Source organism: Plectropomus leopardus, chromosome 16, assembly GCF_026936395.1.
Source record: "Plectropomus leopardus strain MGB_pleo_1.0 chromosome 16, ASM2693639v1, whole genome shotgun sequence".
Classification (NCBI taxonomy): domain Eukaryota; kingdom Metazoa; phylum Chordata; class Actinopteri; order Perciformes; family Serranidae; genus Plectropomus; species Plectropomus leopardus.
Window position 1 is genome coordinate 29,496,593 of NC_142191.1, and position 13,398 is coordinate 29,509,990.

General features: G+C 40.3%; 1 protein-coding gene across 7 annotated transcripts in view; it reads left to right on the forward strand.

Moving 5' to 3' along the window:
- The first annotated feature begins 4,072 nt into the window (after positions 1-4,072).
- The window catches only part of epha7 (eph receptor A7), a 114,244-nt gene continuing 104,918 nt past the window's right edge, over positions 4,073-13,398 (forward strand). For all 7 annotated transcript variants that reach the window (XM_088089581.1, XM_088089585.1, XM_088089582.1 and 4 more), the window contains exons 1-3: positions 4,073-4,231; positions 5,763-5,827; positions 6,680-7,349. In XM_088089581.1, the coding sequence (XP_087945707.1) occupies positions 4,138-4,231; positions 5,763-5,827; positions 6,680-7,349 (829 nt within the window). In that variant the 5' untranslated portion in view covers positions 4,073-4,137. The remainder of the gene's footprint in view (positions 4,232-5,762; positions 5,828-6,679; positions 7,350-13,398) is intronic.

Below are 13,398 nucleotides of genomic sequence, written 5' to 3' on the forward strand. Positions count from 1 at the left end.
GCAAAAAGGATTAGCTTCAATTTGCATAATAAACAGGCCAAACAAACAAACAAAAACAGAAAAGCAGAGGTAAATAAACCTTGAAGTGAGTCCTTGTCTGCTGCTGTCCATTTTTATGTACACAGTTTATTAATCAATATTTGTGGCCATAATTACAGCTGTTTTGCTTGTTGGGAGGTAATGGAGATTAATTAGTGACCTGCAACAAATGCTGTATGTATAAAGGGATAATGAGCTCCGCTTTATGCTTTAATTTTTAAGTGATATTTCAAGTCATCCAAGAAAGTGGGGAAATTAACTTTAGACTTTTTAGTCGTGTTTTTTTTTTTTTTTTAATTATTATTATTTGTTTGTTTATCTTTGTTATTTAAGACCCCCGGTGGTTCCATCTTCACGCTGAAAGTCTCTCAAGCAGCAGAGCAATAATGAATCAGGTCCTGTCGTCTCAGTGGGACTTTCCCTTATTTAAGGTGACCTTCCACAGATTAAAAACATCATTTAGTGTCTCACCATCAAACACTTTATTCGGCTGAACATTAAAGACGCTGTCACAAATTAGAGACCAGGTGCTGAATGGAGAGGCTGTCACACTGTGTCTGAAACACTTTAATTATCATAACTATACACTTGTGCTTTATTTTCTTAACAACGTCAGTCTGATTCTCCGTAATGTATGACTATCTGCTCTGCACATATGACACCTTTCACACATATGACACCTTTCACACATATGACACCTTTCACACATGTGACACCTTTCACACATTCCTCTGTTGCTCCTCCCGAGTTTTCCTCCTTTATCCACATTTGATATTTTTATGTGAGGAGTTTTCCTTATCTTAATTAATTTGTCTCCTGGCCCTGGGGACATGTCTCCACCACTTTTTTAAATTTTGTCCCAATCACTTTTTTCAAGTATTATTTGTTTAAAATGTTCTGTAAAAAACAACAAAACTGCTTGCTCTAAGAACTGTTAATGCTTTAGAACCTGAATTGTCACTTTTTTTGTTGTGCTGAGTTTGGACGCCTTTCACAAGTATTTCAACCAATGGAAACTGAGAAAAGTGGTTTGATTGGGGAACATGGGGAAAATGCAATGTCAAGAAATGTCCGGGAAACTGAAAACAAAACAAAGAAGGTGACAAGAAAATTATATTAAAATTAGCTGTAGTTAGATAAATTTGTTATCCAAAATAAGGAAAACATGTCCACAAAACATTTATAAACATATATGTAAAATTGTTTTAAATATATATTTTAAATTATGTTACAGTAATACACACACACACACACACACACACACACACACACACACACACACATATATACTTATACTTTCTTAAGGTAATTTTTTTCTCACAAATAATTACACCATTTCTTGTTAAAGAAATAAGAATGCCTAGAAGTTAATTTGCATAACAAGAAAACATACAATGAAATGTAAATATAGACAAAACCATTGCACATTATCCAAAAAGGTGAATGAATTAATGCATAATTGACGAGCTAAATGCCCATTTAAAAGTCTCAAAACTGTCCTGTTCATTAAAGGCATTAAAAGACCCCTAAAATCTTTTTTAAAAAAGTAACTGCTCCAAATCAAAGAGAACTAAAGATTAAAAAATGCCTTAATGAATATATAAAGTAATACAGAATCTATGAGAAACCTTCTATATTACATTTCATTATATTTTTTAGATTTTGTCACCTGCCGCCTGAATTTTATGTTTCCCTTTAACACATTTCCACTAAAATTGGTGCATAAAAAAATTCACCAGACTGCAGGAAATGAAGTGCTCTGTGCTCCAAATTTCCTGCAGAAGGACCCCCAGACTCCGCATTTGTATGTGACCCCCAATGATAAAATGAGACCCACACCTTTGGAATTAAGGGTCAACATGTTGTTCAGGTTTTAAAGCCCTCTGAGACCTGATTTGTGATTATGGGCTCGATAGATCAGATTTACTTGATTTGACTTTTTTTTCTTCTCTTGATCTCTCCGCTGATTGTTCCGAATCTCCACCCACCCAGTGGCAGAGGTACCATTCAGGGGTCTGATTATTGTGGGTTCACTTGTGAGCTGTAAAGTCACAGAGCTGAGGGGCTCTCTCTCTCTCTCACACACACACACACACACGCACACACACACACACATGCTCAGTCTGTTAACATCCAAATCAAGTCTACAGTGGGAAAGGAAACACATAACAATGGATAATTATATTAGCATATGTGCAGACTATTCTGTGTTAAGCAACCTTGCAAAAATCTATATTAAAAAAACAGTCACAATGGAGTTGTGGAAAATATTTAAGTACATTTGCGTAAGCAGTGTAATTACTTTTAGGCAACTGGTACTTACTTGCATAAAATAGGCCTAATGTACTTTTACTCCGCTATATTTAATGCCATATATGGGCAAAAGGTCAACTTTATTTTGGTCCAAAATGATTTTTCATTATTTCTGGAACAATAAAGATCCCCTCAGTCATGTGTAGAAATATTCTGTATCTCATGTTTTTTGTTGTTGTTGTTGTTGTTTTTTTAATAGTGGGTTATGTTTGCCTTAACTACTAAAAGTTCTGGGGAAAATTCCAAAAGTTTGCTTCATTGCACTTAAAATGCTTTGTTTATCCACACATGAAATTACTTTTATTCGGGGTTGTAAATTACATTGCTTTTTTTTTCTTTTTTTAAGGAAAATAGTATTATTAAGGTTTTATTTTAATTGCAAATATTACTTTACCCAATGTGGCCATCATGTTGTGAAATGCAACATGAAAAGACAATCAAGGTACAGTGATTTAACAAAAAACTCAAATAAATTGACTGATTTATTTTATTGAATGGATAGTTTCATGCTACATTACTGGATTGTGTATTGGTAATAATAATTTTATACAGTATATTGTTTTCTGTAATAAACAACAAAGTCAGACTTAATGCATTTTGCCTTGGCAGGAGCTCTTCGTTTTTTGCAGAAAGACACCTTAACTTCTGAATAAAGGTCAAAGGTCAAATTTGAGCTCAAAATTTTCCATGTAGATGAATAGGCTAGTTTAATTAAAAATACAGAGTTGCCACAATATTAATCTTATGCCTACAGTTAATTTATCTGGACACTAAAACAACTTTAAAAATTTTTTTTTTTTTTTTTTTTTACAGTTTTACATTCTAGTGAATTAAGGTATTTTGCTTTATTACAACAGTGTAGTTATTTATATATGTATGTATGTGTATATATATATATATATATATATATATATATGGAACAAAAATAAGACTTTGTCCAAAGGGGAGGCCCTCATAGCATGCCGTCTATTTTGCCTCTATGCCAGGCTGGTCCCCACCTCCTCCCTCTGGCCACCAGCATAGTTTGGCCGCACTAGCCTACATAAAGTTTAACTCTGTGCCAGGATGAAAGTTAGTCTAAAATCAGAATTCAAAATAATACAAAACTTAAATTTACCATCCATGAACCCTGGAGCAATGAATTTTGGAACACTATTTGTTTTATGTCAGTAAAAAAAATGAGATAAGGATAAGGGAAAAGCAACTGATCTCTACTTCAGATGCTCTTGTGTTTAAACAATCAAAGTCGCAATAAACAGATGTGCGTTCAACAAAGTCTTAAAGTGACATAAAAGGAAAAAGCAACAAACTTGAGTTGAGCTCATTGTTTTTCAGGAGAGCTATTTCAGCCACCCAGAATCCTCCTGGCATGGTCTTTTGTGGTGTGCGCGCGTGTATGTGCGTGCGTGTGTTTAGACCGACTGTACCAGAGCATCCCTTGCCATTTTCCTGAAGAAAACCCAAAAATATCTTAACCAAGTTGTGACAACATTTCCTCCACCACCACCGCACATTCCCCTCTGAAAATCCCATCTCCTTCCGCACGTCCATTGGCCCTCGCTCCTCGTGACGCGTCCTCCTGCACGCTCCGATTGGCCGCTCCCTGCGCCCGTCTGTTTGAGTGACACCCGCGGAGCCACAGTCTCCTCCCAGCGGCAGCAGACGCTATTTGAGTGGGGGACCAGCAGATTGTTGTACATAGAGCCGGTTTAGTGTCGTCAATGGGAAGCACACGAGACGGTGGCAAAGCGAGTTACGGTCTAGATTGAAATCCGCGGCTGCACCATGCTCTCCAGGTCCATCCCGTGTCTGTGGATTACATTTTGCCTTCATTTATGCTGTTATGTATACAGCGGAGAAGCACAGAATGCGAAGGAAGGTAAGTTCTTAAAGTTTGGACTCCTCCATCCCGTCGCGTGTTTGGGAGACATCCTCCAGAATTCATAACGAGATGTCCAAATTCCGCATCTTTTTTTTTTTGTCATATCTTCTCCTAAAATCGATGTTTTCGAAATCTGCATATTTTGTGTCCATCAGCAGTGCGGTCAGATGAGGCCGGTGCGCGGGCATGACAGCGCTGTCTGCTGCCCGGGCTGTTCGCGAGCGACCTCTCGGTTGTTTTACGCACGCCAGTTTAAACGCCGTAGAGCACGGTTTAAGACGCAGGAGCTGTTGTTTTTATCCCCCGCGCCAATGCGTTATCGGTATAACTAGCCTTGCCTCGTTATAGATTAACAATCTATCACAGCAAACTAGGTAATATCAGCGGATCGATCGTCCCAGCAGGCTCGCCTTTCTTTCCCCCCTCTCTCTGGAAGTGCCGTCGATCTGGACGCAGCTTCAGAGGTTTGATTTCCTCCAAAGTGGCCTCGGCTCTCAAACAGTTCAGTCTTGTTTCTTTAGAGGGGGAAAAGATTGACCATCATCCGTGAGCTGACTCAATTTGACAAGCTGTAAAACACAAAAAACAAGAGGGGGCTTAAATATGTCCAAAAGAAATGGCACTTTAAATGGATGCAATTCTGCGTAAATTGATGTAATTATGTCATGCGTAAAAACAGAAAATCACAGCACATGGATTGGTTTTCCCACCACCAATAATACATTAATAACGGAGCGCAGTGTGGATGTTATAGCTGATATGAAATATAAATCCTCTGCATTTACATGCGGGATTTCGCAGACATCCAGAGCATTATAATATATATATATATATATATATATATATATATATATATATATATATATATATATATATTTTTTTTTTTACGCCGATGCGTCCTGGCTGCTGCTCCTCTCCTGATGGAGCTGTCTGCGGGTAGTGCATGCAATTAAAACAACTTCATTTTTAAAATATTGGTGCCGCTTTGCCCTTCGGAACATAAAACTGGCCGATTTGTCAATTCTCCCACACAGATTAAAACTGCAAACACGCCGCGCGTTACGTGCAGTTTTAGGACCGATTTGAGCTGAAAATATTCTTAAGCGCATGTATTGTGTGTGCGTCAGGATGGTAGCTTTTACAGTAACTCGACAACTTTCACTCCAACATGAGTTTTAATGCCCAAATGCGTAAAATGGACCCACATTTAAAAAAAAAATAAACGCGCTTATTTTTATGCGTAATGGTTCCAAACACGCGTCTCAGCTTCTAGGCTCTTTATTTCTTCTCCGTACACACTGTCAGCGTCTTCATTTGTCTCGAACAAAGTTCCCTCGCAGACTCGAGGACCTGTCTGCTGCTGCAGTATATACATTTCTTATTGAATGTTTTAGCTGCTGCTGCTTGTGCTAGAAATTAGGTCACGCGTATATGCGCTATAGATACCGATGTGTGGCCTATCAGTAATACCCAACCCTCGGTGCCCCGGTGAGATTTAACCACCTGCCTCTCGGTTTCCTGTCACTAGTGATTCTGCTGGACTCCAAGGCACAGCAGACAGAACTGGAGTGGATCTCCTATCCTCCCAATGGGGTAAGTGTGCAGAAGCATCACACAGATGTAGCATATCTACAGTATATATTTCCCAGCCTTCTCTGATGTCCCACATCTGTGACATGAATAATAATGTTTAGAGAGGGAATGCAAGGGCGTAGGTTTTGTTTCAACATTTGGGGGGGGACTCATTTTTGGGTGTACTCTACCAGAAAAGTGTCAAAAGCTCTCATTCTGGTATTTTTTTTGCACCAAGTTGTGCATTTTCGGCATCAATTTATGCTGTAAATGTCTTCAGTTTTGTCAAAATAAAAGCCCCAGTGTACTCTCATGTTCTTTTAGGGGGATACAAATGCACACATCTTAAATATATTAAGGTTAACGTGTCTACTGCTTCCTTCCCCTGAATTTTACACCTATGTGTGAAACCAACGCAAGGATCAGTAGCCGATATTTTCCCCCTGCCCTCAAAAGTCCTCTAAGAACGAGAGATAAAGAATGCACAAAGCTGTTTTCTGCTACTAAACTCTCTCGGCTTTTGACATTCAGAGCACAAAGGCCTTAAGCAACCCACATCCAACTTGCTAGTGTGATTAAAAGCAGACTGTGAGAAACTTTTTAAATAAATAATGTGAGCAGGAGCAGATAAACTGAGCACAATCATTCTTTAAAGATGTGTTTGTGCGATAGAGATGCAACCGCTAATCTCCCTTCATTCCCAGAAGTTTACTGTAAATAGTAAAGTCTGAAAAGGCTGTATTTCATATGTTTTTGGAATATTCACCTCCAGTTTGCCAATGATTGGATGTCTGTATCAGTTTGATGGCTAAATTCAACAGTGTGGCGTTCTCTGATTTATTTCTTAAAAAAATGTATGTCTTCTTGTTCCAGTGGGAAGAGATCAGCGGCTTGGATGAGAACTACACACCCATTCGCACATACCAGGTTTGCCAAGTCATGGAGCCCAATCAGAATAACTGGCTTCGGACTAACTGGATAGAGAAGGGCAATGCCCAGAGAATTTTTGTGGAACTGAAGTTCACCTTGAGGGATTGTAACAGCCTACCTGGAGTGGTGGGCACATGCAAGGAGACGTTCAACCTGTATTACCAGGAAACGGATTCTGAGGTGGGCAGGAGCTTACGGGAGAACCAGTATGTGAAAATTGACACGATCGCCGCAGATGAAAGCTTCACCCAGGGCGACCTGGGCGAGAGGAAGATGAAGCTGAATACAGAAGTGCGCATAATTGGCCCCCTGTCAAGGCGGGGTTTCTACCTGGCCTTCCAGGATGTCGGGGCGTGTATCGCCCTGGTGTCGGTCAAAGTTTATTACAAGAAGTGTTGGTCTATCATCGAGAACCTGGCCACGTTCCCCGATACGGTGACGGGATCGGAGTTCTCCTCACTGGTGGAGGTCGAGGGCATGTGCGTGAGCGACGCAGAGGAGGAGGCCGACAACTCCCCAAAGATGCACTGCAGCGCTGAAGGGGAATGGCTTGTGCCGATTGGGAAATGTATATGCAAAGCTGGATTTCACCAGAAAGGAGATGCATGTGAACGTGAGTACCTTTTTTTCTTTTTGGTCCAGACACAAGAATTTAATTTGGTCATTAGCATTCGCAGAGTTGTCTCTTCTTGAATTAACTTTTAGAAATCTGTCAAGGGTATCCTGTATTTCTTTCATCTAAAGAGGTGCGCCAAGAAAAAAAGATAATAAACCTGATTTGATCATGCAATTTCGGCATCACTGGCTGAATAGTTGGCAAATGGGATTAAAGCGGCTGATTTGACAGCAGTAAAGATGCATGAGGCCAAACAGTGTAATAATTGAAATCCGTGTTAATTGATTACGAGGCCCTTCATAGCCACGATTCTGTTGACACTGGGATTAAATAATAACTTGCTCCTCAGCTCCAATACTTCTGCCTTCCCTGTTGGAGACGAGCCAAGACAATCACCAGCAGAATACACAGGTCTAGAGGAAGTCCAGCCAGTCCTTCAGTATCACTCTACCCGGGGCAAACGACCCCGGCAGAGAGGAAAAACAAATAGCCGGCATACTCTGGCATTTAGGCCTCGGGATATTTATGAAAGAGCCTAACAGGAAGGGCAAATGCAGCCTCGCTGTAGCTTGTTCTTTGCCTTGTTGCGGTGCCGGATCGTGCCGCTACAATTAACAATAACATGCATTCCATCACTTGAAGGGGATTATTTTCAGTGGGCACCTGACTTGAAAGATAAAAATCACCATGGATTAAAAGGGGGTGACTTAGGTCACGGAACTTAAGTGGCCTGTCTTGTCAAGCCCCCCCTTTTTTTTTTTCTTTTTGCAAAGTGGGCAACCTCAATCTAAGCAGCTTATGAGGAGCAGCAGCCAGTAATAATTGAATGGAATGTGTCTAAGAACAAATTAGTGTCCCTGGCAGACAAGCTTTTATGCCACGCTGTCATCCATTAGGGACCCCACTGAGGGAGGTGTGTTAATGAAATGTATTAGGCCATGTAATTTAGAGCAACACAGCCCACCTCAAGTTGAGCTACATCTCTGATGTTAGCGGGCGATCGCTGATTTAACCCCACGGAGCTGCGTCTTATTGTTCTTGTTGTTTTAATATGCATAGATGGAAGATCCAGTTGTGCCCTTTGGTTGAAAGAAAGCCCATGATTTATTTCCACAGGGAGAGCAATGCAGCACAAACAGCCAATAGCTCTGGCTTGTCAAAGTTATTTTAGCAACCTTTTTCTTATTATGTCTTGGTGCAGAGCCCTCACAACCGAGGACTGTTGCATCTCAATATTAATTAATCTGTCCACGCGTCAACTAAAACAAATGCCGAGATATACTAGACAAGCAGTACCGTGAACCTACCCTCAGGTTGTTTAAAGTCTGAGGTAGAAGGCTCCTTAATGTGTACGTGGATCAAATTCCAGTCTTGACACTGCACCTTTATGAGCTTTATCTCCACTGAGGCATGAGAAGCCTTTGTATTAAGGGGTAGTTAATCTAAATAAAATGAGAATCACGGTGCACCATCAGCACTTCTTCCAGCAGCTCCACTGACATTAAATTGTCCATTCAGTAGTTTCCCCGAGCACAATCTAAAAGCTATTCAAAGTATTTCTATCAGTTGAACAGTGGAGCAATAAGTCCAAGTGGCTGTGACCGTTAAAAATGTGAAATCCTGGCATTTGGACCTCGGACTAGCTTGTCTTAGCAGTGTAAAAGCACGTCTTCATAATGGTGCCTCAGGGTAAAGCTGCACCTTTATTACAAAGGCTTCAGTTTGCTTCAAACAAAGTAGTTTGTACGATGTGCACATTTCTGAAGCAAAACGGGTTTGTACCTGTGTGGCAAACTAGAGGATGTGGTGAAAAGTCTGCTGTCACAGAGAGCAGGGAGGTGAACTGTACAAAAGGGGATAACAGTACAAACTTAAGAATAATCTCCCCTTAAAAATGTTTTGGTGTTGCACTCATTTGTACACAAAAAGTAATGGGAATGTATGAACATTTTTTAAAATGTATGAGCTCAAACCCATCTTTCTTCAACACCCCATCCTGTTGCTGTAAAAATGGGTCAGCGTATCCTCACAAAGATTGGTAAAATTTCTTACGAAAATGTGCAAAAAACTTGTATGTTAGGTACGTGTCACCTTGTAAGTGCTGCACAAATGACGTAACGTTCTTAACGTAATGTAACATACCTTATGTAAAGTGACGTACTTAATGTAAAGTTATGTACGTTTGGTTTTGGCAAGTAAAGTTACATAGGTAATGTTTGTGAAACATAGTGACAAAGTACCTTGAAATGATTTAAAGTTCACTTGATTTTTCCACGCTTCCAAACACTGATCTCCTGGGGAAAAGTCCTGTTTTTGTGACCCATCCAACACCCCAACCTGCCTTACTCCGGTCAGCACATTGATCAAGTGATCGCAGTCTTTCCGATTACGTGGCTTATACACAAATTACTGGTTCACGATTACGTTGGATATATACCGACTTTGGTGCGTTACCTTCAGTAGGTATACATAGAAATGGTGCATGAAAAGCCTAAATGGTTATACTCACCAAACTGTTGGTTTCAGAAAGCTGCCAAATTTGTTGCAAACCCTGTTGATTCCATGTTTCAAACTGTCGGTCAGCAACTTTTGAGCTATCTGAGAGATGAGACAAGTATTTATTTATTTATTTTTTGATAGGCCACTATAAAAGCACATTTTTATTTAAATGTTGAAACATATTTACTGTAGATTTTTTTTCACTACTTGCTGTGATGGAATTGCATTTACATTTTTGGACTGTTGGATGCCGTTGAATGATGTTACTTACACTTCTTTGAAAGCATGTTGATGCCTTACAGAAATACTTAGCCCACGAAATGGCAAATTTATATCAATTATTCACCATGTGTTACCTTAAATTTGTGAAGAAAACCTTGTTTTTCTTGCATTGGTTGTCCGCCTCCGTGGTGAACATTATTCTTGAATTGAATTCATAGGAGTCCGCATTCAACAAAAGCAAAACTATATTAAAACATATGTTTGCAAACTCATACAATATTATCCAAGTCTCATTAATCCATTTGTATGCTCTGCTTTTCCCAGAAACATGCATTTTTACTAAAAAGTTCCATTTTAAAACACCTCTTTTTAGCCAAAATGCATGTGTTTGGGAAGTACTGAGCATGCAAATGGATAAATGAGAGTTTTATTATACTCCACAAGTTTTGTGAGAGTTTGTAAACAGATATTATGATATAGTTTTGGGTTGTTAAGTGCAGTCACTGATTACTTCAGTCCATGAAGAATGTTGGCGCTTATTTTGATTCTTCGTTCACCACAAAGTAATGCAGGAAAAAGTTCTCACGAATTCAAGGTTACACCTGGCGAGTAATTGATACACAAATGGTCGTTTGCGGGTAAAGTAGTCCTTGCAGACAGTCCTTAACTGACTTAATCTAGTATCAGCAGTGTGCTATGATTATAACATGGCGCCGAGTAAAATATTCAGCCGCAGGGCGGGTGCAGGTGGAGTGAGCAAGTCGAGCTGTCAGTCATGTCATCTGAGGAGCCCCCTCTGTGGATGCAAAAGGCCTCCTCCGAAACGTGTTGTGATCCACTCATTCATCACCGTCAGCGAAGAGGGACCCCTTGTCTTTCACCCCTCTCCCCCCCACCCCCTCCCTCTGTCTCTCTTTAACTCTTTGTGTGGCAGTCTCTGGCAGTAAATGTCACTCTTCTTCTCCGCCTGCTGCGTTCACTGGTCTCAGTGTAATGGGTGTTGAAAAAGGCCAGTTGAAGTGTCCCCGCAGCCTGCGCGGGGCTTCATTTTGCGACGAAGTGCGTGTTGGGAAAATAGCTCCCATTCATCCGCTGGTCTTGTTCGGCGCTGGCTACTGGTGGCAATGGAGCCACAGAGTCGTTTAGATAGAGAGAGGGCCCTTGTGGGAGGACATTGGCGTCTTTGTTTGGCTCAATCCCGGGAATGTATGTTGTCCGATTTTGACACATCACATCATTGTGGTACTAAGTAACCAGTGGCTGTGAAATGATTAACTGTTGACCCTCGACCAGTAAAAGGGGGAGGCCTCTATCTATGCAAAAAAACTGATAAAACGCTCTCTATCTGGCTGCTATCGCTGCATGCTAACAAGAGAATTAATGAGAGGATACAGCATCCTGTAGACGCTGGCATCATCCATCTTGACTGTCAGGGAGTTGGACAGAAGTTAGTTGGAGACTGATTGATGATGGAGCCCCCTGAGGGAAAGGGGGCTGAGCGGTTGGGGTCTGACCGCGACACACTAACGTGTATGGAAGCCACCAGGCGGCCCAGGCAGCCAGGACCAGCTCCAGGCCTAAGAGAAAAAGCCGCATTTAGCATTTCAAATGAAGCCAGGAAGCCAAGAGTCAGGAGGTCCTCATACATCTTGATGCTCTCCTGATTGATAAGGTGTGAATTTAATACACCAAATGGCTGTCTTTTACAACTGCTCAGGAGCTTAATTATGCAAATGACAGGTGTGAGCCGAATCCACAAGAGACTCAAATGGACCTAAATCACTCAAGATTGAAATAAATTGGTGATGGATGGGAGCTCATCCTGTCACTGCCAGTGACTGCTTCCTGTGAATGGTTGCATTCTTCTACAGCCCAGGGCTTTTCCTCCTTGCTGTCTTGGCCTGGCAGGTAGCAGTCACACTCACAGATGTGCTATTCTCTGCTCAGGATGTTGCTACCAATACAGTTGGCAGGGTCCTAAAATTGATCACCTGGGAGAAGAGGGGAGGGCTTTGAGACATGAGATTTGGAGAAAAGTTTAGATGAATCATTGAAGTCATATGTTAAGTGGAAGCTCTCTGGTTTTATTCTTGTGCTATCTTTTTTTTATTTCTACAGATGTGAATGAAAAATGTTTGGGTTCTTTTACTCTTGGTCAAACAAAACAACAACAATCGACAATTTACGTTAAGGCTGCAATTTATGATTATTTTGTATTTTTGATTAATCGATGAGTTGTTTGGTATATAAAATGTCAGAAAATTGTTAAGAATGTAAATCAGTGCTCCCCCAAACCCAATATGATGTCCTGAAAGGTCTTGTTTTGTCCTCAGTTTACTGTCTTAGAGGAGTAAAGAAAGTATGTGAAAATATTCACATTTACGAATCCCATTTCTGAGAAATTTGACCATTTTTCCTTAATGCTCAAAGTGATGAATCGATTAGCAAAATAGTTGGCGATTAAATTAATAGTTGGAGACTAATGGATTAATTGATTAATCATTCAGCTCTAATTCCAATGTGAAAAGTTGGGCGGATTTTTGCTTTGAAAACCTTAACTGTTTTAGATTCTCACAAAATAATTATCAAAATTGTTTGGCATATATTAATTCAGTTATTGTTTTTAGCTCTAAATATGTTAGTATTTTGGTGGATTGCATTTCTTTGATTTCGGTGTTTAGGACATTTGAAGAGTTTATCTATATTTCGTGGTCAACTAGTAATACTGAAAGCATCTTAGGACTGATTTTTTATATCATCCCCAAAATAGCTCCTCTGTGCTCCATATGCTTTATGTAGTGGGGGAAAAAAAGAAAGAAATTGTGACTTTGTATCATGTTTCTGCAGCAGAGAGAACAATGCTTGTTCCAAGCACAAAAACGGCCAATGACAAGGCTGTTAGATTTTAGCTGAAGTTGCTCTGCTGAAAACAGATGTAGACTTGTCTTTGTCACCACAAGATATTACTGCATCCCTGTGCACCTCTTTTTCACTCTGATCTAATTCCTTCTCATTAGCACAAACTAAACCACACTTACTTCCTCGGGGGATGAAGAGAGGGCAGAATGTTTGAAATTGTGATTTGGCAAGCTGCGATTAAAAAAAAAAGTATTTATTTTACTACCACATCCAGTGCCCCCTTTTAAAATATACACTTCCAAACGAGGAGTAAGAGCAAGAAGAAGTTGTTTCCCGGGATACACTTGCTTCAGCTGGTGCCAGCAGTGCTTTCTGTGGGATCTGGCTTCCCAGTCAACATGTCAAATTAAATACAAATGGCTCATTTTACATGCGACAAAAAAAATCACAGCGAGGCTCATTCACA